The sequence below is a fragment of the Thermobia domestica genome, chromosome 7 (assembly GCF_964235325.1).
Source record: "Thermobia domestica chromosome 7, izTheDome1.hap1.1, whole genome shotgun sequence".
Lineage (NCBI taxonomy): Eukaryota > Metazoa > Arthropoda > Insecta > Zygentoma > Lepismatidae > Thermobia > Thermobia domestica.
The window spans coordinates 191,169,712-191,196,001 of record NC_137460.1 but is presented as its reverse complement, the minus strand read 5'-3'; the positions used below and the strand labels follow the sequence as shown (position 1 = coordinate 191,196,001).

At 33.7% G+C, this 26,290-nt stretch overlaps 2 protein-coding genes across 6 annotated transcripts in view; one reads left to right on the top strand and one right to left on the bottom strand.

Annotated features, from left to right (window-relative positions):
- Positions 1 to 13,731, top strand: part of LOC145690625 (glycerate kinase) — a 57,924-nt gene extending 44,193 nt beyond the window's left edge. For all 4 annotated transcript variants that reach the window (XM_081765694.1, XM_081765695.1, XM_081765693.1 and 1 more), the window contains exon 4: positions 10,709 to 13,731. In XM_081765694.1, coding sequence (XP_081621820.1) covers positions 10,709 to 11,778 — 1,070 coding nt within the window. In that variant the 3' untranslated portion in view covers positions 11,779 to 13,731. The remainder of the gene's footprint in view (positions 1 to 10,708) is intronic.
- LOC145690628 (uncharacterized) lies at positions 5,316 to 24,375 on the bottom strand. Of its 2 annotated transcripts, none has more exons than XM_081765699.1 (2): positions 23,584 to 24,375; positions 5,316 to 10,542 (listed from the first exon to the last, which is right to left on the bottom strand). In XM_081765699.1, exon 2 carries the CDS (start codon positions 8,171 to 8,173, stop codon positions 7,247 to 7,249), a length of 927 nt encoding a protein of 308 aa, XP_081621825.1. In that variant the 5' UTR covers positions 8,174 to 10,542; positions 23,584 to 24,375; the 3' UTR covers positions 5,316 to 7,246. Both variants share the same exon structure in this region, with proteins under 2 accessions (XP_081621825.1, XP_081621826.1).
- Between the last annotated feature and the right edge of the window lie 1,915 nt (positions 24,376 to 26,290).

The window sequence follows — 26,290 nt, the reverse complement described above, 5'->3', positions numbered from 1 at the left end:
TCAAACTAAACACAACAACACACTGAATAAGGCTATGTGATAATATATATAAAACACGCAATCACGTAAGAGTTTCAACACAATAACCGTTACGTGATTGTGTGTTTTATATATATTATCACATAGCCTTGTTCAGTGTGTTGTGTTTAGTTTAGCAATATGGAAACGGCCTGATAGAATAATTATCTTTTATAGATTTTAAGCTTCAAATTCCTCGACAGAATTCGCGACGACAAAAGATTTTGAACAGAATAATAACACGAATTCCCTGCTTTTAGTCAATATTTAATTTCTTCGTGAATATGGTTTTCATCTGTTAATACTGATCCAAGATATTTGAAAGTATTAAAAGTATTATTTGATGTTTATGATAATAGGATTCCGTATTCGAAAACTATGTTCTAACTTAATCTAAACGTATCAAAATATTGTAACGTTAATTCTTCCGTTACATTCCCTGGTTCCAAATATATTGAATATTTATGAAGTACACGATATTACAATGAATAACACAACACAGTTATGCACTTTTGGATTATATATATATATTTCAACATATACCGTATTTGTCACATTAAAATAATATACATCCAATTCTAACGATATGGTTCTTCGTTCTATCTTTTTCTAGTTACCTTAACAACAAGATAAACAAGTTGTCGTAGCAACGAAAACAAATATATCGATATGATACAAAATATTTTAATTTTTTTCTTTATATATTTTCTTCTTCTTCTTCTTAACCGCTTGTGCTCTTTTAAATAGCACTTCTGCCCGTAAATAGAAACAATACTTAGAAGTACATACAAAATATACATTATCGTTGTATGTATGACTTCCGAACTATATGACTTCTTGAATTGATTACAATTGAAGAAAGAATCCTGGACCTTTAAACATTTCATATACCTGGTTACCATACTCTTTGAATAGACTTTATATATATATATATATAAAAAATTACAATTCACGAAATAATATATTATTTTCATCTTATCTCAATATAATTCTTATATTTATCCAATAATCAATTTTATTTTAATTTTATAAAATTATCGATGAGAACAGCATATTCAAAATATGATATGTTGGTTGCTTATTTAGGTCCTAAATAAATTCTTTAATTCAATACCATTTATACTTGTTAACAACAAGGTTGGTGTAAGTTAAAATACAACATAACATGTTTTATTTATTCGGGCATATTTAGCATAAATTTGATAGATAATATTTTGTATTGATGCATAGATGTGATTGCATAGAATGTGAACGAAAAAATTACAATGAAATCATAACAATATTCAAAGTGAAACAAAACAAAAACCAATTGATATCACAATAAATAAATAAATAAATAATCACACAATAAAGAAATGATTACACTAAGGATTAATCTGAAACTTCAATATTATCTATATTGATCTTAAATAAAACTTCTGTAGGAACTAACTTTTCAACTAATTGCATCAATTTACTTTTGGTATGCTTTGACGGACGGCATAACTTTAGTTCGTCAATATTTCGTAAACTTAAAAGTTTACCAATCTTTACATCCTTTAATTCGAAAACCGTAGAGTTAACTTGCCTAATACATAAATAAGGTCCAGCATATAAATCGTAGGACTTACAAAATTCTCTTCAATGACATATTACTTTGTGGATCTAACCTCACAAAAAACAGATCATTGATTTGAATTGTGGATCTACCTGTCCGTTGATGTTCAATCTTTCGGTTTCTCAAAAGAAATTTTCGTGTTCTACGAAGACGTACCATACTGACATGGTGTGAATAATCCAATTCATCATTCTCATTAAGTTTAACATTAAAATGCTGTTCTATGATTTTTATTGAATCAGTTCCATTATGAATATTCGCCGGAGCAACTCCCAAGGTATCGGAAACTGAATAATTTAAAAAGTAGGTAATTTCCGTCACATACTTAACCCAATCTGTGTGTTTGTTTTTGCAACAGTGTCGAAATAATATCCCAAGATTTCGATGAATATTTTCAACAATAGAGCTACTTGGATGGTACGGAGTAACAAAATGTACTTTAATGTTGGCATTATTCATCGCACAGATAAATACATTACTACGAAATTGTCCACCATTATCACACAAAATATGTTCAATTGGGCCACAATGTGGTATGTACATATTCAAAATTCGATGCACAATCGCAGATGAAGTTGCTTTTCGTAGGGGATACGCCACAAAATATCTTCTAAAAACATCCATGACAGTAAAAAGAAAAGTATCACCAGTAGGTGCTCGAGGAAGAGGTCCATACAACTCAATAGAAATGAAAGAATGAGGTCTTTTAGGCATGATTGACATCATAAGTATGTAAATAGATTGGAAATTATGCTTAGTTCTCATGTATTCCTCACAATCATTAATATAACTCTTAATTTGCGTTCTAAGTGATTTCTAATAAAAGGATTTACTAATTAGTCAATATACTTTCAAATATCCAAAATGACCAAAATCGTCATGATATGCTTTTAATATACGAGGCACCAATTTCGGGGGAATGCAAATTTTCTTTCTATTTTTAAATTTGAAATCTTCAATCAAAAATACTTCATTAGACATTTGATACAGTGAATTCCAATTACGAGGGTAACCACAATCCTTAGAGCAAGAAGTTAAATGATACATGATTTTGGAATAATCTTCATAATTCTTTTGGTGTTCTTTCAATTCATCTATGATATTTTAGCTATTTCATCCTGTAAAATTTTGAAGGCATTTACAGACAACACTCTGGAAATCGTCTGATTATCGTCTGGAAACGATCTTGACAATGTGTGTACCGGAACATTACTTATACCTTTAATATGTTATACTTCAAAATCAAAAGATTGAAGTTCCAGTGACCATCGCAATAAACGGCTGTTATACCCTTGAACTTTCTTTAAATGTCGTAAAGTACTGTGGTTAGTCAAAACCATAAAATGACAACAACTTACGTAGGGAGCAAACTTTTGGAGTGCAAAGCGTACTGCATATAATTCAATTTCAGTCGTCGTATACCCTTTCTCTGAACTCTTCAGTGCACGACTAACGTAATGTATGACTGCTGCTTCATATACAGTAGGGTTAGGTTGCCACAAAATGTCAGAAATTCCAGACAACGATCCGTCGCATTATATATAAAAAGGACGATCAAACCTAGGGTGATTCAAACAAATATTTTCCATGATACAAGCTCTCAAGTTTGTAAAAACTCCTTTCTTGTAGAACACCCCACTGCCATGGAACCCCCTTTTTAGTTATAGAGAATAAAGACTGAGCTAATTCCGCAAACCGAGGTATGGATTTTCTAAACCAATTGAATAACCCTAAAACTTGTCGAGTTTCTTTAGATTTGTTGGAGCTGGCAGATCTTTTATAGCTTGGATTTTAGATTCGCTGAAGCACATTCCTTGCGCATCTATTGTATACCGTAGAAATTCAATAGTTCTTAAAAAAATTGATTTTTCTAAATTAACAGACAGAGATCAGCGTTTCCCAAACGTTCCAAAACAACATTTAAATTTTTCAAATAATCTTCAGGTGTTTTTCCCATAGTTAAAATATCATCTGCATAAAAAATCACGTTTTCTCGAAGATCTTGTCCTAACACTTTATTTAGTCTTGAAGCTAAAGCGGCACTTCCATTAACCAAACCAAAGACTACTTGATTATATTCATACAAGTGTCCCTCAAACTAAAAAGCTGTGCATGGTCTAGAACTTTCAACTAGTAATATTTGGTTATATGCCATCACCAAATCCAAGTTTCCAAATATAGTATGCCCTTGCAATAAACTAAAAATTTCTTCAACAGGAGGATACCTAACTTGTAGTTTTATATCTTTGTTCAATTTCTCAAATCTAGCACTATTCTCAATCGTTTACCATCTTTCTTAGGCATAACATGTAAAGGATTTAAATGAACGCTCTGTGATGGCCTTATTATATCATCTTGCAAAATTTCACTAATTTGTTTTCTCACTTCCTCTCTAAATTTATATGGTATGATATACGGTTTCGTTACAATAGGAGTTTCGGTATCCACTTCAATATCATACACAAAACTTTTACATCCAGGTCTTTTAGAAAATACATTTCTATGATTATTTAGTTTTCTTGAATTGGGATACGAATTGTTCATGAGCTTTATCAATAGTTTCTACAATTTCATCTACACAATTATCAAATTGGTGATCTCTATTGTCCATAATAGTTTCTTCATTCCTATGTCCCCTGTTATCTGTTTTATTATCACCGCAATTACTTATACTTAAAATAACATTATGCATAAGGGGTTGGCATTGGAAAGAAAAATTATCACTGACAGGAATCAAATCTTGAATGATTTTATCGTTAAGATTTCGAATAGAAAATGTCTTGTTGTCAAAATCCAAAATTGCTCGTAATTGTGTAAGAAAATCGAGGCCTATTAATACATTTTCATTTAATTCTTTTATGATCAACTTAGGAATCAAAATTTCGTAGTCTTGAATAGAAATTACTACTTGTGTTTTTCCCATAACTCTTTTCTTATGTTTGCCGGTATAATCAATTAAAATTAAATTGTCTACCTTTTGCAATCTAGGGTTAGAATATTCTTTTGTGAGTTCACACCAAAATGAATATGAAAGAAGTGATACAGAAGCGCCAGTATCAACCAGAGCTTGAAGGGGGATATCATTAATTTTGATAGGTATTTTAGCTGTACAAAACGTTTTTAAGAAAACAAAATCATTATCGGGTAAACACGTGTATTCTACATTATTCTACATCATCATCAAACGTCCAATGACAATTACTTATAGGAATATATTGAGGGTTATTACTATAATCTAAAGCCTTAGAAATAGTTTCATGTATAGAAAAGATAATCAGAGAATTTCCATATATATTTAAATCACTATATTGTGGGTAGCTATCATTTAAGTGATTTGAAGCATTGTCATTTAAATTTAAATCAATGTTTTTTTATATTCTTGCGGATAAGTTACTGACGTGGCTTTAACCCGTTCCACGTCAGTAAGATCTAGTTTTAAATGATATTGTCAAAAGATTCGATTAGGTTGCATTGAATGGCACAATCTTGAGTACAGTCCTGTATGTTATTTACTTCACCAATTCTTTGGTTCCTATTCTGAAAATATTTGCCACCTATGTAATTACTACGAAATCTGGGAGTATGTGAAGAACGAGATCGATTATTTACATTATTTCTAAAAGCTGTATGATTATTATTTCTGTTTCTTCTAAAATTAGGTTCGGTCGCATTGCCATTACGAGAAAATCTAACATTACCTCTCGTATTATGATTATAATCTTCTCTAACATTGATATTTCGAACAGGAATATGGTTAGCTTGATTTCTGTTATTATTACCTTGTAACCTAGACTGACTCTCATAATTTTGAACTATCATTATTAAGCGATTAAAATTAATACACTGCGAAGAGATCAATACTTGCTGTAGCCTAAACGGTAATAATATTCTTATTGATACAACAATGCGTGATTCCTGCTGATATGGATTGATGTTTCAAGTCATTATATGCTGAAATTACAAAATCTGTAACACTTTTGTCCACTTTAGGATCAAAACGTCGGTTTCTAATTTGAGCATCCCGGTCTGCTAACATAAAATCATTTTCAAAATTTGCTAACAGCGCATTTTTAAAATCTGAATAATTACACAGACTACCTCTGATCGCTTTATACCATACCGAACAAGGTGTTAACAAAATAGGTGGCAATATTTTGAGGAAAGTAGCCTTATCTATACCAATTAGTTCACATTCTTCTTCGAATTTTTCTAAAAAGGTACTCGCTTGGATGTCCTCAGATCTACCGCTGAATTTAGTTAAGGCTTTTATTTCATTAAATTTCACGCGATTACACTGGGTAACAAATTTTGACCAACTTTATCTTTATCTGATTTCTTTTCTTTTTTAAATATCGTTGGGTGGTACTAATAACGTGCATAACGTTAGTTTTCCCGAAATGTCGAAAATCGCCTTAAAATTCGTCTTTAACCTTTAGAAATCGGATAATTTGTCGATTTTTTCCTCCATTTTTCGTTAAAGCGTAATAACTAAGAAACCATTTGCCCTAACACAACCGGTTATGCCTTGCTTTTTAAGCAAAGGAATAGGCTTTTAAACGGTGTAAGTTTATTTGCAATATTACATGCGAAAGAAAATTTATTCAACAAATTTTGAGAAAATTCTTAATTTTTCCTAAAAATTCATTATTTTTTATTTCTAGAGTTGGTAACACTGTTTGTATAGTTAGTCAAATTACATCAGATATTTATTGATCAAAAATTGATTCTGTAAGTTTTAAATTGATATACACGAGACGACACAAAATGTTGGAGACAAAATTAGAAATTTGGTTATGAAATCAACTGGAACTTGACAAAGAAAAATGAAAAAAGTCATTTTTCATTTCCGTGTAATAGTTCCTAACCTCTATTTTCAACTAAAATATATTACATTTCTAATACTTTTCGTACGCAGAAGTATATATTTAATGGCTAGTCTATATAAGCCGCAGTTTTGGTCCGATTCTGATTTTTATCGAGAAATTTAGAGCTAATTGTTATCTTACAATATGCTTCACTGAAGAAATTATGCAGAATTAACATAGTCACTATGGAGTACGAACACGGCGTACAAAATAATAAAAAACGCTTAGCAAAAATATATCCACTTTCACTCCAAGCACATAATGCAGAACATTTTAAAAATGAGCACGATTGCTTTTTCGCTTGTGCGAAGCTGATTTGTCATCAGAAATCAATGTCCAAATGTAATTTCCCATCATCGCAGTGTCCCAGCGTCCTTGGTATCTTCTTTCCATTTGTTCAATGTCTTGATGAAAGCGTTCACCATGTTCTTCACTCACATCTGCTAAATTTGGACGGAAAAGTCAAGATGGGAAAACAAAAAATGGAATTTCAATGACATTCTACAACCCAAATTACGATATAGGTCAATCAAAGAGTCTATTAACTCCCTATAATTTTCACTCCTATTTTTACCAAGGAAACCTTGCACTACCGCCCTAAAAGCTTCCTAAGCACTTTTTTCCTCTCGAGTCATTCTATTCTGAAGTTCTTCAAACTGAAGCATCACACGTATCTGTGGGCCAGTAAATATGCCAGCTGTGATTTTAGCGTCAGTTAACTGTGGAAACATTTGTCTTATGTAAGATAGAGCTGCAGAATGTGGATCTAATCTCTATCAAACTGTTTTACAAGTCCTAATTTTATGTGGAGTGGTGGTAGTAAGATTTTTTCCCTTTCAACTAAAGGTTCATGTATGACATTGTGAGTGCCAAGAAGTAAATGTTTCCTTTCTGGCCACACCGTAAGTGTATAATGACGGTCAGTAGCTCTGCTATCCCAAAGGCAAAGAAAACACGAATATTTAGTATAGCCACTCTGCAAACCTAGAAGAAAACCGAACATCTTAAAGTCTCCACAAGTATACCATTTATATTTTTGGTACTCAATCTTTTCCAACAATAATTTCACGTTTTCGTAGTCTTCCTTCATGTGGACTGAGTGTGCAACTGGTACAAAAGGATTAACATTTCCATTGTGCAGAAGAACTGCCTTCAAACTTATAGATGAACTGTCTATGAAAAGATGCCACTCCTCTGGTTGATGTGGGAAACCGATAGCTTCAAATAGACCACTAACGTCATGACAATAACACAAACTTCCTTCCATTTTGAAGAATTGTGAAATAGTTTTATGCCTTTTCCTATATTTTGATATTTTACATGTTGGAAGCAGAAAATTCCATTCATTTAAACGTGAAGCAAGAAGTTCTACCTTTGATTTGGGAAGATCTAAATCTCTTACCAAGTCATCAAGTTCTTGCTGATTAAGCAAATGTGGTTCCTTTTTCCTGCTTTCATGCGAAAAACTAATATCAAGATCGGAAGATTCCTCTGACTCTCCTTCCCATGAAAATATCTCTGGTGGTTTGGGTACAGGAAGTTCGTCACTATGTGGAACTGGAGCTATGGATGAAGGTAAACTAGGGTATTCTATTTTTCTCCTATTCTTTCTGTTTTTATAATGTGTCACGTCAACTAAACAGAAGTAGCAGTCAGTAGGCTTTCTCCAAATTCGAGGAATACGAAATGACATACACTTTCTGGTTCCCCGTAACCTACCTTCTAATGTAGATCGGCAACTTCCGCAACACACATGCGGAGCCCAATGTTTGTCTTGATCACCTATGGGCACTCGAAAGTAAGCTTTATTTGCAACACAGATCTTTGTTCCAAGCACAATGTTATGTTTAAGTTGTTTGGGGCTTGTGTAATATCCACAAACATAACAAAATGAGTGCTGACATTTTATCTACCACACAGCACCTAGTGAAATTATATCAAGTGCCACTGATATAATATAGTTACCACTATAGTTACTTAATACTGTATGCAGCTGGCTATCCAAGTGGAGTCATATAGAAATTTACTGACTTTACTTAAGTAAAAGTTAATATATTTTTTGTAAAAGTAAGGGGAAAATTAAGAAATTATATTTTCCTAGACAGTTATTTTCATTCAAAATAAATGCTGTATTCAAAATTTGTAATCATAGAATGCATATGTTACGAAACGGAACTTGCTAATTAATCCACAAGAGTTTGTTCTGGAGTAAAGGCTGAAATTCTTCCTCTAAAATGGCGTTCTTGAACAAAGACGATTTTGTAAAATTCCTTCCAAACAATCGACATTTGAGGAAAACTAATACCAGATTCGTAATTAGCACGTCAAAATCATTCGGTAAATGTAAAAACATTAAGATAAACAATTTCTTGTTGAGCAGTGTTATTAGTACTAAAATACCTTAGATGTCTAGGTTTTACGTGTATATGGTTCCTTTGATGTAGTCTTCTTTCTTCGTCCTCGATATTAGAGATGGTGTCCTCACTTTCATAATATCCTTCTGATGAATTGCAGTCTTCTTCACAGCGTCTTGATTCAGTTCTCCTATGTTCCTCATACACTACGTTGAGGGCAGGATCAGGATTACACTTTGTTGTACTGATTTTCTCTTTGATGGTATGTACCTCCTCTTGCAGTCTCCGAATTTGGTTTGTATGTTCATTGACTTGCATTTCTACTACATCAACGATACTTCTCACCACTGCAAAACTATGGATAATTTGCAATATCCTATTGTCGGTTATTTCCAGTTTAGAGTTTATCTGCTGCGTTACTTGCTCCAATTTGGAATCCATCTGCTGTCCTATTTGTAGTTTTACTTGTTCCAGTCTGGAATCCAAATTTTGTGTTACTTGTTCCAATCTGAAATCCAAATTTTGTGTTACTTGTTCTAATCTGGAATCCAATTTGGAATCCATCTGTTCCAAATTTTGTGCCATGGAATTCATCTGCGGTCCTAGCTGTTGTAAAAGATCCATCACTTCCGTTGAAGTCTCAGTTTCTGGAATATTGACATCTTCAACTCATGTACTGGTATTCATTTTAGTTCTTCGATATATTTTTCTTTTATTACGTAGTAAAATGTAATCCGTGATGTTGAGATAGTTTACTAAAACTTCTTATTAATCTCAAGGACTCCACGGTTCCGGCACCATATAAATATGTAACGTTAATTCTTCCGTTACATTCCCTGGTTCCAAATATATTGAATATTTATAAAGTACACGAGATTGCAATGAATCACACAACACAGTTATGCACTTTTGGATATATATATATTTCAACATATACCGTATTTGTCACATTAAAATAATATACATCCAATTCTAACGATATGGTTCTTCGTTCTATCTTTTTCTACTTACCTTAACAACAAGATAAACAAGTTGTCATAGCAACGAAAACAAGAAATATATCGATATAATACAAAATATTTAAATTATTTCTTTATATATTTTCTTCTTCTTCTTAACCGCTTGTGCTCTTTTAAATAGCACTTTTGACCGTAAAAAGAAACAATACAGTACATACAAAATATACATTATCGTTGTAATATGGTATATTAATATAATACTTTGATGCCTGAATGTTACTAAAAATTTTGACGATTCCATGAAGCTAAAATCAAGAAGCTTCATTTTGATATTCAGAATGTGTGTATTGAACGTCAGGTTTTTATCAATTAGAGAGGAGTCGAGTCTATCATCTATGGTTGGGTTATAGCCTATTCTCTGGATTGTTAACTTTAATTCTTCTCACAATCCCCCGGGCCGCAAGAAAGGTTGCGTAGGGTTTCGTGTATTCTCATTCGCGATTTGACCCATTTTAGATTAAGTTGTGATTTTGCCTCGATCTGGGTAGCGTACCATCTTTCATGATATGCGCGAAAATCCCATCTCTATTTAAAAGGTCCATGAGAGTCTACCTTGGTAATGATGTTCTCAGAGTGGTCCTAAAATTCTACTTTCACTTTTGATACTGTTTCATAGTAAGAATTATTTGCTCCAATATTTACACAGTTATTTCTTCGTACCGCCGAAGTCATCGTTCTTTTGTTACCATCTGCAAAGAAAAAAAAATTATAGATGTTACTTACTGAATTTGTAGAATTAAAAGAAAAGTAGGAGATGAATAGTATATGTATAGTGTTAATAAAACATTAAGGGAAAATTTTACAAGTTTTTTTTTTCTATTCTATTATTATTAATTTTTATGTATATAATTACAGGAGGTGGATCCGCTCTTCTCTCTTTGCCAGTACCACCCGTTACATTGGAAGAAAAAGTCCAAGTTATTCGCCTATTGGCAGCTGCAGGAGCTGATATCACTCAGTTAAACTGTGTGCGTAAGAGATTATCTACATTGAAAGGTGGAAACCTAGCACAACTAGCATTCCCAGCCAAAGTTGTTGCGATCATTCTCTCAGACATAGTTGGTGATCCGATAGATTTTATTTCCAGTGGACCGACAGTTGAAAACACTGACCCTCCAGAGCTTGCTTTAGATGTTATTAAACAGTTCTCGTTGGAGAACAAAGTTCCTCAAAGTGTAATAGATCACCTCAGTAAAACCAATGTGAAAAAACAATTAGAATCCGAGAGAACGTTTTACCATGTGCAGAATATTGTAGCTGGAAACAACAATATAGCTATTGAGAGTGCTATGAATGAAGGTACAATCCGCCTTTATAATACAATTAAATTAACAGACAGTATTGTGGGTTCAGTGTCTGATGTAGCACAATTTTACATACAATTAACAATAGAGTTATGCGAAGTAATATTTCACGAGGAAACAAAAGATAATTTTGTTAGTCGTTTGTCAGAGCTTTGTTTGAAATACAACATTAATACTTTAAACCCAAATGATATTGTAAAAAAGTTATTATCAGCAAGTGACCAAATATGTCTTATAGCTGGTGGCGAACCTACTGTCACTGTTACAGGGAGTGGTTTGGGAGGACGAAATCAGGAACTTGCATTGCTGTTTTCTGTCTTGTTGGATGAAAATAAAGAACGTAATCCTGTTTTGAACCAATTTGAAATCTGCTTCCTCAGCGCTGGCACAGATGGCATTGACGGTCCCACAGATATGGCTGGGGCAATAGGTTGCAACGAATTAGTGAATACAGCTTATAGTGAAAATAAGGACCCTAAGACGTTTCTAAGGAACAATGATTCATACAATTTTTACAAAAGTATTAAGAAGGAAGACTATTTCGTACATACAGGACATACTGGAACCAACGTCATGGATATTCATATATTATTAATAAAAAAACTAATTGTAATCGAGTAACTCCCTGGTTGATACAGACAAAACATGTTACAATGAATATACTGCCTAACCAGTATATTACCAGTATTAAGTTACCGAAAATAAGGAATACTAGTTTGCTTAACATTTATGGTACATTATACAGTTTTTAATCCTAGCTTGTGCCAAGCGGGCTTTGTGGTAGGCAAACAGCATGTATGGGTTCTTCCGTTTTTCTCCACTTTCTTCACTTCACCATTTCATTTCATTCTCATCATCATCATCTCTTTTAACCAACTCGGAATGTGAAACTGAAAAATTTTCATGACACATTTGTGATTCCTTAATAAAGCATTTATTAATAATGCGAATGCTCTATTTTTGTATCAAAAGCACTGTTTGTAGCAGAGATTGAAAAACGTGGTTGCTCATAGCTTTGTAACAGAAATTATTATTTCCCAATAATATACAATATTACTGGTTATTAGACGGGAAAAAGACTTGTGGCATAATCAAACTTACGTTTTTCCATAATGCAGACTTTACCTCTTCTTCAATCCGTATTTCCATAATGCAGACTTTACCTCTTCTTCAATCCGTATATTCGATGTTTCCGGCTACCTTGCATTGGGATGGATAAGTTAAAGAAGGTGTTTGAATTTAGAACTTAGTAGGGAAATGATAATAAATCAAAATTGTCTGTCCACGTGAGTACTAACTAACTCACTCACTCACTCTATGGCCTATGGAACCCGGAGGTTCAATGCGCGTTCACAAAAGCTCTCCACTGACTTCTATCCCTAGCTAACTGCATCCAGTTTCTATTTTGTATTCTAATCTCGGCGAGATCCATCTTAATATTGTCCTCCCATCTGCGCCTAGGTCTTCCTAATGGTCGTTTTCCTATTGGCCTTCCAGTCAAGACTTTGAAAGCGTTTCTACTTTCTTCCATTCTAGCTACATGACCTGCCCACCTAAGCCTCCTAGACTTGACGACCCTAACAATGTTGGGTAAACCGTATAAATTATGTAGTTCCTCGTTATGAAGTTTCCGCCATTCCCCATTCCCGTTCCTCTTGGTTCCGAATATTCTTCTCAGGATCTTGTTCTCAAATATTTTCAGTCTATGTTCTTCCCTCAGAGTAAGCGGCCATGTTTCGCAACCATACAGAACAACAGGCATGATTATCGTTTTGTATATTTTAAACTTCAAATTCCTCGACAGAATTCGCGACGCCAAGAGATTTTGAACCGAATAGTAACACGAATTCCCTGCTTTTAGTCGACATTTAATTTCTTCGTGAATATGATTTTCCTCTATTAATATTGATCCTAGATATTTGAAATTATCCACTTTATCAAAAGTATTATTTAATATTTTAACGCATCCGTAATTTGCCGTATTACGGTCCCGACGCACTTCCATGTATTTAGTTTTCTCTCCATTTACTTCTAAACCCATGTCCCTGCAATCGTTTAATAAGATCTCTGCATTTCTTTCTATTGTTCTCCTATTATCCCCTATTAAATTTACATCCACGTGAGTACAGTCTTTGAAAAGGTAGCCAAGACTACTTAATATATGGGTATTCAAGTTTCGGCCAAGTAAAAGGTCAAGTTATTAAAACAGTAGGAAAAGTTTATTTTGGCCACCCGTTAAATTGTTCAATCACTTACCTCAAAACATTAAATTGATCAAAGATGTTAAGAAGTTCAAAGCAACAAAAGTTCTATTAAATGGTGCATTTTATTCTGTCAATGAGTTTCTTAATGAAAAACACGAATAATAGCTGTGAAATAATTGTAGCAATTATCTTGTACTTAATGACATTCACTTAAAATGTAATTTCATATATTGTAATGAATAACTATATGTAAACGTAATATGTAATAATCATTTACTATTTTGTGATATGCTCTATACCAAGGTGCAATTTTCATATGTATTTATACATTGAATGTAATAAATAAATACAACAATATAATTATGCTTAAAATGATTTCCATGTGCGAGTATGTAGCTTATATCTATTCCTACAACACACTGACATTTATTAAAGGTGGTTAATTTTATTAGATAATTAATCCAACGGAATTTGTTCCGTCATGTTCACAACGTTATTTATATACTGAAAGTCATATTTTCATACTTTCATTCAAAATTAAATTGTGTTTTGTTTAGTACATTTGTTAGTTCCTCTCAGAGTATAAGAAATGAAAACAAGACAAACGTAATAAATTGTAGCCAACAATCAATACTGTATCGTAGTTTTTTCATATCATTGATAAACAAATACAATTTATTAAACAAACTAATTTTTTTAGGTATTTAATATCTAAAAATATGTCTTGAAAGAAGCATATGACAGAACTACAAGGTCTCAGAAAAGGACACTTTTATTTTGTAAATGGAACAAAATATTACCAACCACTAATTTCAGAATTGTATGTCATACAATTTTTCATTCACTGGTATCATATGGAATTTATTGTGGGAGAATTATATTCTAATGACAAATATTTTCATTGGCCCTAGCAGACCTTTGTTGGAAACCCTAAGTATATTACTGTGCCATTATATATATATATATATATATATATATATATATATATATATATATATATATATATATATATATATATATATATATATATATTGCTAAAACCTTAAAAAATAGGTTTGCAATCTACCTCAAACGTGACCGGTTTTGTGACGTAAAAGGCAGTTAGAAACTTCTGGAGGCATGTCGAACGGAGACCTCTTGTCTGGGTCGCAAACCCCAAACAATTCTCATACATGAAAACTACTGAATGGCCTTAACATCCACCCAGTTCCTCCAAGAAGTAATTTAAACTAATGCAAGTCTTGGGGGCGTAGATAGCGTAGCTCAGAATTAGAAACATAGGAGTAGAATTTCAAAGATAAAATTCGACAACACAGAAATAATTTAGAACAAGAATTTAATGAACTGATCTTGAATGACTGAAAAACTACAGAGCATGATGTGGACTGGTATGACTTAAAGACTAGAGAAGACAATGCATAATCACTTACTTTTGATAACGATGACGAGCAGAACCTCTGATGGACAGAATGACGGAGTGACAGAAACTAATTATGAATAATTTGACTCGCAGAGTTTCGACGTCAAAATAGAACTTCTCCTACCCGGAAGAGAATCCGGTAGTATTTATATGATTTTTCCGTCATGTCAACATTCTTGCACATTCTTTCTGAGTCTTCCTAGTTCTAGAAGTCATCGCCGGTCATTTGCATTGTAGAAGTCAAGGCACTCTAAATTTTCCATTGGATTATGAATCCTAAAGAATATTCAAACTGCCTCCACTTCATACATTGCCTGTTTTATACAAATTTTAAAACCCAATTAAATATTATGTTTCTTTACATTGTGGTACACAATAATATATATATATATATATATATATATATATAATTATATATATAGACAGAGAGAGAGAGAGATTTCATATAGACACTTGCAGATTTTCACTCGTGTAACACATTTACACTTACTATAATTTCGGCTAACAAAATTCAATCACACAATTCTATTCGAGAGATTACAACTATCTATTATATAAAAGAGAACGCACAAATCCTTTGTTAGCTCATCACTAATACGGCTGAACCAATTTCTTTCATTTTTGGGGGGTTATTAGGATTTGGACCCTAGATGGTTTTTATCATATCACTTTAATTTTTAATTACCAGTGTCTTGAGATAATTGACCATTCAAGTTTTCATAACGTACAAATCCTTTGTTAGTTCATCATAGGTATAAAAATAAACGTATTTATATGCAACCCGCATGACCGTGTCACTCGGCGGGTTAACATAAATGACAGGCGCTATAATGTTAACATTTACTGCAAGCATATTTCACGGGTATTAAACACATGAGATATGGAGTTGTGCATTTAAATTTTCATTTCAACCCAGCGAAGCGGGTAATATATGCTAGTATAATTTAACTATGACACCTGTGTAAGAACGAATAGTAATACTTTTAATCACAGCTTAAAGAAATTGCAACAGAATAATCTATTTTACAGTATTGATGAATATTTAAATGGCGATCTAAAATGACAACTTCAATTATGTATCACCTTAACTCTATGTAAGTTTTTACTGAAATTTATAAAATTTATTGCCATTTTTATGGGAAACTTGGAGTAGGCCATCTTTCGTGCAGCAAGCAGTACAGGTTAAGTCTATCGGGACAGATCCATAAGATTTGTGCCTAGTATAATTACAAGTTTCTGAACTAATGAATGTTATTTTGTAATTAACCCCTTGCGTTCCGGGTGTAATTTTCCTATGTGCGTACTGTAAAAGCAGGTTTTCATTTAATGATAAAAGACTAGATCGTTATATAGGACAGAGTTATTGTATAAAGTTCAATGGATACCATTTTTTGTACAATCCCACGTGCTCGCACACACACACACACACACACACATTATATATACATATATAATATTTGTATGTATAAAACTGTTCCTTTTTGGGTAAATTGTGTATATATATATATACACACACACACACACACACACACACACACACACACACACACACACACACACACACACACACACACACACACACACACACACAGAGAGAGAGAGAGAGAGAGAGAGAGAGAGAGAGAGAGAGAGAGAGAGAGAGAGAGAGAGAGAGAGAGAGAGAGATAAAATATTTGCATTATTGAACATTTGGGGTGAAAAAGGAAATTTTGATGTTCTGAAGGGATTTTGTGCTGCTTCATGTTGGCAACACTGACCGGAGATGAGAAGGTTGCTGTAGATATAGATAGATATTGATATTGATAAATAGATAGATAGATAGAAAGATAGGTAGATACAGATATAGATATATAACCTCCAGGATTAATACGATCCGTAATAAAGGATACGTTTTCATGACATCTACATGGAAGTCACTGGTATTTTGCAACGGAGTATTTTATCACATCGGCATGAATGTCACTGGAACGCAAGAGGTTAATACTGTAGAGGACGATGTGGGAGATCAAATGGAACTAACACATATATATGCAAATGATTATCAAAATAATAGGAACGCCTATAAAGAAGACTAATATAACGTTAGACCATCTTTCGGTCTCAGAACAGCTCTAATGTGACGTGGAATGGAATTGTAGAGCACGTGACAAATACTAGTTCATTCTACAGCCACCGGATTTAGCTCCGTGCAACTTTTTACTGTTTGATTGACTCAAGAAACCATTACGGGAAACGCGTTTTACCAGCCGAGAGGAGATAATACAAAAATTGAAGACGGCTCTGATGGAATACCGAAAATCGAATACCACAAATGTTTTGAGAACTGGATCAAGCGCTGGCATAAGTGCGTTGTAGTCGATGGGAATTACTTAGAAGGGGACAACATCAATGTTCAGGAATAAACTTGTATTTTTAATTTTTTGAGTGAATTCTGGAACTTTTTGATCAAAATATATCTCATGATTGGACGAAGACAGTGCGGATTATACGGTTCTTTGGACATCCACCACATACAAATACATCCCGTGGTTTGAAATAACTGAAAAGTGATTCATCCGACCATATCACACGTTTTCAGTCATTAGCGGTCAATGTTGCATATTTGCGACACCATTGGCATCGTGCTAAAGCTTAATGGTCTCTTAGCGGTTTCGCCCGGCCAACCCGACACCGTATGTCCGTGTCATGCATCTTGTTGTGGACTGTGATTGTCGACACAGACTGTAGGAGGGTTTGCTTGAATTTCTACGTCACTTGCACTGCAGTCGCATGACGGTTCTGAGGGATAATCTGATTTAATACTCGGCGAGACTTCTCACTGATGGGTTTCTTTCGTACACTGTTTTTCTCCAGCGATATAGTTTTTGCTTTATATATATAGCGAGGGCTATTATTTAAATAAATCCGATTTTCAATAGAAACAAAACTAATGTTACACGACATAATGCTGAGCCAAGAGGTACACAAAGGTGCATCTATCATATCACGGCCTAAACATTAAGGTGAAATAATTTAAAATATTGGAGCAACTTGCTAATCAAACATGTAGAAATTTGGGGGCGTTCCACTACTTACTGAAGCAAGAAATTCATGAATAGAATTTTAGATAACAATTCCATTGTGACTGAAAATATATAGAACTTATGATAGTATAATTTGAATAATAAATTGAATTTATTTCAGAAATAAACAGGTAGCAGCTAATAAAGTTTATAAGATATAACGGGATATTGCAACTATAACTATGGTTCCATCTCACCAGACGAAGTCCTAAAACAATTTCTCCAAGTTTGTCTGTTCTCTTTATGATTTTCACACACCCGATGTGTCTCGTATGAAAATGATATGCCGAACCTCCCCAATCGCACTACTACAACGCTTTGGTTCTCGACTCGTGTGTTACGTCAGGTAGGAAACTTCGGGTGATCTCCACGTGTGGATAAAATGTCACCGTAGAACTTTATTAAATACTAAGTTAGCTTTGCCCTTAATGTCCTGCAGTCACTTAATCCTCATGTCTCAACAGAAAAGAGGATATAACATCTGCATAGTCTTTAATGTGGAAGGAAAGATTGCACACCAAAGCTGGAAAATAATTTCAAGCTTGACAGTTCTGCGTAGCTGGATTTCAATACATCTTGTAGAATCGAAGTGTTGGTTCTTGATAAAAGATATACGTAGAATGACTTGTGTAACACACGAGCAAAGAATTATTTTCGAGAGCACAAAGTAATTCAATGACCAAAATGAATGCAGAAAAGCTGAATTTCACGTGACGTGATAAGAAAAGAAGTGAAGTAGTTGCAATTAAGGAAAGTAAAGGTGTTTGTTATGCCTTGGAAATTTATCGAGTTATTTTCAATTTACAAGCGCTGTAGAAAGCTTCATTAGCAAAAGTAAAAACGAAACTATTGTATATTCTTGGTGTGACGTCATGAAATGATGTTGCGTCAAGCGACGATGAACTCCATGGTAAATGACTAAACTCTTTGATGTTCAAGACGGCTTGGCTTCCGTGTACAACTTGGCTCTTGAAGATGTAAAGATGAAATTGATATATAAAAATTTTCATCCCTTGACTTGGAGCCCGGGGGCTATTCATACATCAACTTCTGCAGAAAAAATGGATAAACGAAACCTGAGAGAATGATTAATTGCGTTCTGCAGGACATCCAAGAATATGCGATGTTAGAGTATGTTTGTTTTATCTTGGTACGCTTCCCGCCTAAAGGATGGATCTGTCTGCAACGCGTTCTTGCCACGCCGCAGTTAAGTTGCGAGTTCAATACGCTAGAAAACGAAGCCAAACGCCACACCATTCACAAGTCACTGTAACACACTTGTTGGCGTGTGGCAACTAAGCACTTCAAATGCAAGCCAAACAGCAATGACCTCATTTGACGGCCTGGCTGACAACCAACGTCACCTACACGACAAAGCCAATAAGACGTCTGGCTCATTCCATCTCCATTCAGGCAGGGGGGGGGGGGGGGCAGGTGACCATCTCCGATTTTTTTTTTTTTAAATATATATTTGGTAGTCCTGTTGGAGATATGAAACCTGGAAAGAGGATTTTCCCAGAAAAATTTTGTCTTCGAGTTAAAAGTGCTCAGATTACATTTGAGGTTCTGATATAAAAAGCACGAATTACAGTCCAACAAGAGTATTTTGTAAACACCGGAAAACTTAGTAAAAAAGTAAAATGCAAGAATTTTGACATTTTCCGTATGAAGGATTAAAAAAAGAACCGTATTATTGCGACACAATATATACTCCTTCTGGGATCCCTATAGATAATTTTGTTTTCCATCTACGATGGCACATGGGTGAGAAAACGTGAGTGAAAGTATGATAAAACGTCATTTTCGCCTGAAATTTGGGCGGATTTTCTCCAAAAGGCCATTCTTAAAAATCTGAAAATCTGTCCGAACGATCTTTCATTGTTACCTATGTGAATCATGCAAACAGAAATGGAGATATTTGTGTATTAAATTTTTCGTAAATTTTTAAAACATTGTGTTGCACAGTGGCCGGGTATGCAACCACGCATAGTATTGATGCCTGTAATATATGCAACCATGATACTGGAGTTGTTGCATAGTATTGCGCAACATGTACCTAGGTATGATGCAAGTGTTTTGCAGTGCATCAAACGCTCTGGGATAGCTTCCATTTGGCATTTAGACTGCATTGGAGATACACTGCATTGTGTGAAGTGTTGTATGTCAACGATATTACCCATTGCGCATGTCAGTGCATCGTCTTGTTCGTGTTTCACAATAGATATACTATCTAATGTATATAAAAGTTAGTTAGCATTGCAAATATGTCTTCACAATATAGCACCAAGAGAGTTAAGTGCAGTGATTATTTAAAAAGACACAAGAAAGTAATATACAAAAGTAACACGAAAAATTTTACTGTTGTTGGTGATCTTGCAGAGTCATTACAAAATTATTTCGGATCACAAGTACAAGTAAACAGTGCTGATAACTTGTACAAAAACTGTTTTATTTATTACAAGGCTCAGATCGAGAAACCAGCTGCTTCGGTTGAACCAAATAGTGCTAACATTATTACAGATCAAATGACTGCAGATGACGATTCACTGACTTCAGATCCAATCTACGTTCCAAGTAGTGCAGTAATTGGTACTTTAAATAGTAGCATAAGTGTACTTGATACGCAAGTGTCGCCCGTGAAAAAACCATGACAAGTGAAGGAAGAAAGAAGAGTCACGTACGTAAAACGAAAATCAGAAGAACTAGAAAACGTGTTTTCGACTGTCGACTGTGTTTTCGAATAAATGTCAAAATTCTTGCATTTTACTTTTTTACTGAGTTTTCCGGTGTTTACAAAATACTCTTGTTGGACTGTAATTCGTGCTTTTTATATCAGTGTCTGGAAAATTACAAGATGCTTTTGGTGTGAGTGTACCGTGTTCCTCAGGAAGTTCGTCCGAGAGTTGCAATAATTGTGAAATGTGGTTTTCCGACATCACCTGCGCAATAAGGAAATCATTCTATCGTGAAAGAGTACGACTTCTCAGTATCGTGCCTGAAACCTTCAGTAAACACATGATCATCGAACGCATCCCATCTGCGACAAAGTATCTAGATAAGTCACGCAAAGTGAAAAAAGAAAAGGGTATGTGGGCAACGCCAGATCCGTACCAATGACACCTTTTACCGACCGCTTACCTCGAGACTGCATTGTCATATTACGTAGATGATAGTAAAAACTGTTCTAGACAAAGTCCGAATCAAAAAGATGTTGTTTCTGTAAAACGGTGGAAAAGTAAAAAGAGTTAAACGTTTTATGACCCGCTTCCTTAAAGAAGCCTTCAGATTGATGAATGAAGGTAATCCCGATATAAAGATATCTATTTCTAAATTTTATTCTTTACGTCCCAAGTGTGTTAAATGTCAGCCGGTGAAACAAACATGCACATGTATTTATTGTACCAATATAAATCTCATATGTACATCCCTGAGCAATCTTACTGAACGAAATATAGTGGATACAGATCTGTACTCTTTGTGTCTCTGTGGCGATCCTACCGAAAAGTGTTGGTTGCAAGAATGTGAGAATTGCCCAGGACTAAATGCAATTTCGGAACAAAGTTTAGAGATACAAGATACTGATGAAATCACGTATGCACTATGGGATAGCGGAGATCTTGTGAAAGAAACTGGAAACCTAAATAGGTTTTTAAAGCATGTAAAGTACTGGATTTCAAAAGGAATAATTCATAGCTTTATTGGAAAAATCCAGCGAGAAAGCATAGCTGAAATAAAAAGATCTACACTTCTTGAAACATCCTTGGTATTGCATTTCGATTTTGCCGAGAACTGGTCTGTTGTTTTGCCAGATGAAATCCAAAGTTATCATTGGCACGATTCATAGATATCTATATTTACGTGTTAGTGTACTTCAATGGCAACACAAAAAGTTATGCGGTAGTGAGCAATGACATGCAACATGATAGTGCTCATGCACTTTGTGCAATCAAACTGATACATCAAGATGTTAATGAAATCACCGACTCATACAATAAATTGCTCATAATTTATATTTCAGATGGAGCGGCTTCTCATTTTAAAAACGGGTTCCAGCTGTATGAGCTTAAAAAACATTTCCAAGACGATTCAATCAAGAGAAGATGGATCTTCTTGGCAACGGGACACGGAAAAAGTGCATGTGACGGTATAGGTGGGCTCTGCAAACATTACGAAACAACGTTTAATCTTCAAACCGACCCGGTAAGAGCTATAAGGGATGCAGAATCGTTTGTCAACACCGTTTCGGAACTTATCAAAGGCACAAGGCTCTTATTATTAAGTGCACGTACTATTCAAGACTTCAGAAATCAAAAATCATAAGAGTGGGTCAATGTTAAACCTGTGATTGGTATTTAGTCTAGTCATTTTTGGCAGGTCGACAATACAGGCACATTTATAGCAAGAAGCACGAAACATGTACTTGAAAAAATACAAGTAGCTAACAGTTCCAAAAGAATATATTATACTCTGAATAATCTTCAAATTGGAGATTTTGATGCTTGCGCTTATGATAAGCAGTGGTGGGTGGGTCAAGTAGTTTCACAGGAATTTCGCGATATTACAGTATCTTTTATGATTCCTCATGGACCTGCAACTTCCTTTAAATGGCCAGCTGAAAACGATGAGTGTAACGTTAATTTGAAAGATGTTCTAAAACTCACTCCGCCGTCTCCTACTTGTGCCTCAGCACGCTATCACAAATTCCTTTCCAAAGAAGTGATGTTGGTACAAGACCTCTTTGCTTCAACATGACTTACAGAGAGAGAAGCCAGTATGTAATAATTAACTATGCTATTGATTAATTTTTCATGTTATTTGTACATACCACAAAATTGTTTAAATCGACATCTTTTTGTAACATGTTAAATTCCATATATATATATATTCTAGTGTACCTTTATATAAGAATATAGCACCATTGCACGTTTCGATTTACTTTTTCAAACGATGAAAATTGAAAAAGAAAAAGAACTACAGATTTTCAGATTTTTTAAGAATGGCCTTTTGGAGAAAATCCGTCCTAATTTCAGGCAAAAATGACGTTTTATCATACTTTCACTCACGTTTTCTCTCCCATGTGCCATCGTAGATGGCAAACAAAATTATCTATAGGGATCCCAGAAGGAGTATTATATTGTGTCACAATAATACGGTTCTTTTTTTAATCCTTCATACGGAAAATAAATGTCAAAATTCTTGCATTTTACTTTTTTACTAAGTTTTCCGGTGTTTACAAAATACTCTTGTTGGACTGTAATTCGTGCTTTTTTATATCAGAACCTCAAATGTAATCTGAGCACTTTTAAATAAAAAAGGATCATCCAATTATCACTAAAATAGTTACTGAATTACGTGTCTTTCAAGATTTTGCTCATCCACTTTCTTATTAAAAATAGTGATTTTCGTCCGAATTTCATTAGCCCATAACTCGAAGACAAAATTTTTTTGGCAAAACCTCTTTGCAGGTTTTATATCTTCAACAGGGTTACCAAATATATTTTTTTCAACAAAATCAGAGATAGTCACCTAGTCAATTTTGCATACACCTGCCTGAATTGAGATGGAACGGGGCGTCTATTGGATTAAAACGTTCACGTGAGTGCTAGCAGAAAGTGCTTTAAAAGCCAACCAAGTATATTGGCGGGAAGCGTGCCAAGATAAAACACACGTACTCTAAAAGAAAGAAAAAAAAGGATTTACCAGAAGTGAAAGGATACTAAAATATAAGAATTCTCCATACCATGTAGATCAGTAAGCGATCCAGGAGGAAAACATCCAATGAGTTCAGTTGCTAACTGGTAATATTATCACAACACGGCACGGTAATTTATTAGATAGGCACACCATGATTCACAAACAGCAAACATAAACGTCGTAGGCGGCATTGGAGTGAGGAATAACCACCAGTTGAATCTGAAAAGTATCCAAATTGTGCGGAAAAGTTTCTGGAACATAAACAGGCTGCGGTGAGTACAAACTAAAAGAAAACACAGATTTTAAAATAAATTTTGGGCACTGATAATTGTTCATAAAAACTTCTTCAAACACTGTTGGACTTAGATTTTTTGTTGTTTCTTGGTTGTAAACTCAAATAAAAGCAATGAATACCATATAAAGTAAGACAAACCAACTAAGCAAATAAAATAAGGTAATGTACCAAGAACGATAGAAAATTACCTGAATATTAGGGTCGAGTCAAACCCATGCCTCAAAATTACCAAAAGAGATCGATCAAATATATAAGTGGTATCCTAGATTTATAATAAATTCAAAATATCGTAATGGTTAAGAAAATCAAAGAAATATTCAAAGCACAAAACCAAATAGTTATGTACAATAAAGAAGAAGGTACCAATAACAAAAGTGACCTGGATTATAGACAATGACCTTAGTCTAAATAAATACTACATGTAAACAAACAAAATACAAGAGATCACATAACAAAACAAACCTGTTCGTAGGATCAAACCGCGATCCACTACCAAAAAGATGCACAACCCAACGGTGCCGAAAGTAAACAAAACGTAAAGCTACCTAAGAGCAGAAAAATATTATAGAAGGCACAATAATAATCAATTCAAAATTTTTAAAAATTTCAAAATAGGAGTAGAGTTCAAGATTCCAAATTACGAAAACCAAAACGGAATTGATTAATAATAAAAAGAAAGAAAAAAAAACTAAGACCTTTTACCTATATTCTGAAATTTAGGAAAACCAATTATAAAACAAATTTCGAAACCCATTACAAACCACTAGTAGCTGCTATCGAAGTAAAAAATTAAGGGAATAGTTAAAAAAAAGAAAAAAAAACCTAAAGATTAGTGTGTGGACATCACAAAATGTTCTGAAGGTAATTATTTCTTGAAAATGGAAGTGGGCTGCCTCGCGTTTCCTCAAGGATATAAAAAAGAAAAAGCTTTGGGGGCAGTCTGATTCAGAACTAGCGCTTCCCTTTTATTAGGTTAAGAAATAATTACTTTCAGAGTAAAACCCCAAAGCCAAAATAGATCTAATGCAAATGACATTATATGAAATGAGTAGTTTTCAAAGTATAGACATACAGAAAAACTCAATAATATTCACAAGTAAGTCAGCTTGTTGATGGAAAAATATAAATATAGAGCAATAATATCATAAAAGGTAAATAAATTATGAAAAATAATAAAAAATAATTATTTTAAAGAAGTAATACTAGAATTTAAAATAGTAAAGTTCCCAAAATTTATTAAATTCAAAGTTTCATAAATTCAAAATATAATTAAAATTGCATTAAAGTTTCAAGAAACAGAACTAATTTTAAAATATGAAAATAAAATAGTTAGCAAAGTTTCTCTCAAAATTAAAAAGAAAAATCACAAATTGAAACCTAAAAGAATTGATAAATATAAAAATTGCAAAACAGATGCTGAGAGAATTTTAAGTTAGAAAAAAATTGTCAGATGAAAATAATTAAATAAATAACCAGTGTATGAATATAAATGCAAACCATGAAATAACACATAGCTTGAAAAACGATAAAAAGGTCATAAATCAGGTAGTATATTTAAAAACTTATCAATGTAAATAAGCACATGATTAAGTAAGAGTCAATCAGAGTTGGAAAAATAAGTCAATTAATATGATTAAATATATGATATAGGGTTATTCAATAAGCGCGCCAGTTTTGGATCATCTGGCAAGTTTTTGTTGCTAGGTTGCTGGCATTGTTTTGTATTGTTGCCATACTCACAAACATTCCGATTGTCGCCTTAGCCTGAATTTCTCACATTTTTTCAGTTTATGTCTAACCATGAAGCAGTTTACTATAGCGCAACGTGTACTAATTGTGAAAACTTTTTTTTATCAGAACGGAGAAAGTTATGCAGCAAATGCGACTTCGCGTAATGCTGACCAGTAATAGCTTCCGAGGTCCTTGTGACTTTTTTCTTTGAGATACTCTTAAATCATTGGTGTATGTCAATAAACCCCGTTCCATCCCACAATTAAATGAGAAAGTTCCACGAGTTGTTGGCGAAATCCAAGTGGAAACTTGTCAGGGAGTCATAGCGAATTCCACAGCATGCCAGCGCAGCAGAGGAGGTCATATGCCCGACTTCATTCACCATACCTGAAATCGGAAGTGTGATGAGCATGTTTATGAATTTTGTTAGTGTGTTTTGAAAAAATAAAGTTCATAATTTGAAGTAACAAAACCGGCGCGCTTTTTGAATAATCATTTACCTTGATTTTTAAAGTAATTAAAAAAAATCAACCATGATTCGGTTAGTCATAATTGACAATTATTAGGAAAAAATATATTTCGAATAAAAGTTAGATGTAATTTACCTCAGCAGTAGAATAAATATATAAAACTCAAACTCAAATAACAATGTCAAAACCAGGACAAAATGTCAATTATTAAAATATCTCTAACACAGTCAAAATAGATAATAATTATCAAAAATTCT

What these genes read in the sequence shown, in the direction of transcription:
- LOC145690628 (XM_081765699.1), bottom strand. Translation starts at nt 8,173, where the DNA reads ATGTCATTTCGTATTCCTCGAATTTGGAGAAAGCCTACTGACTGCTAC.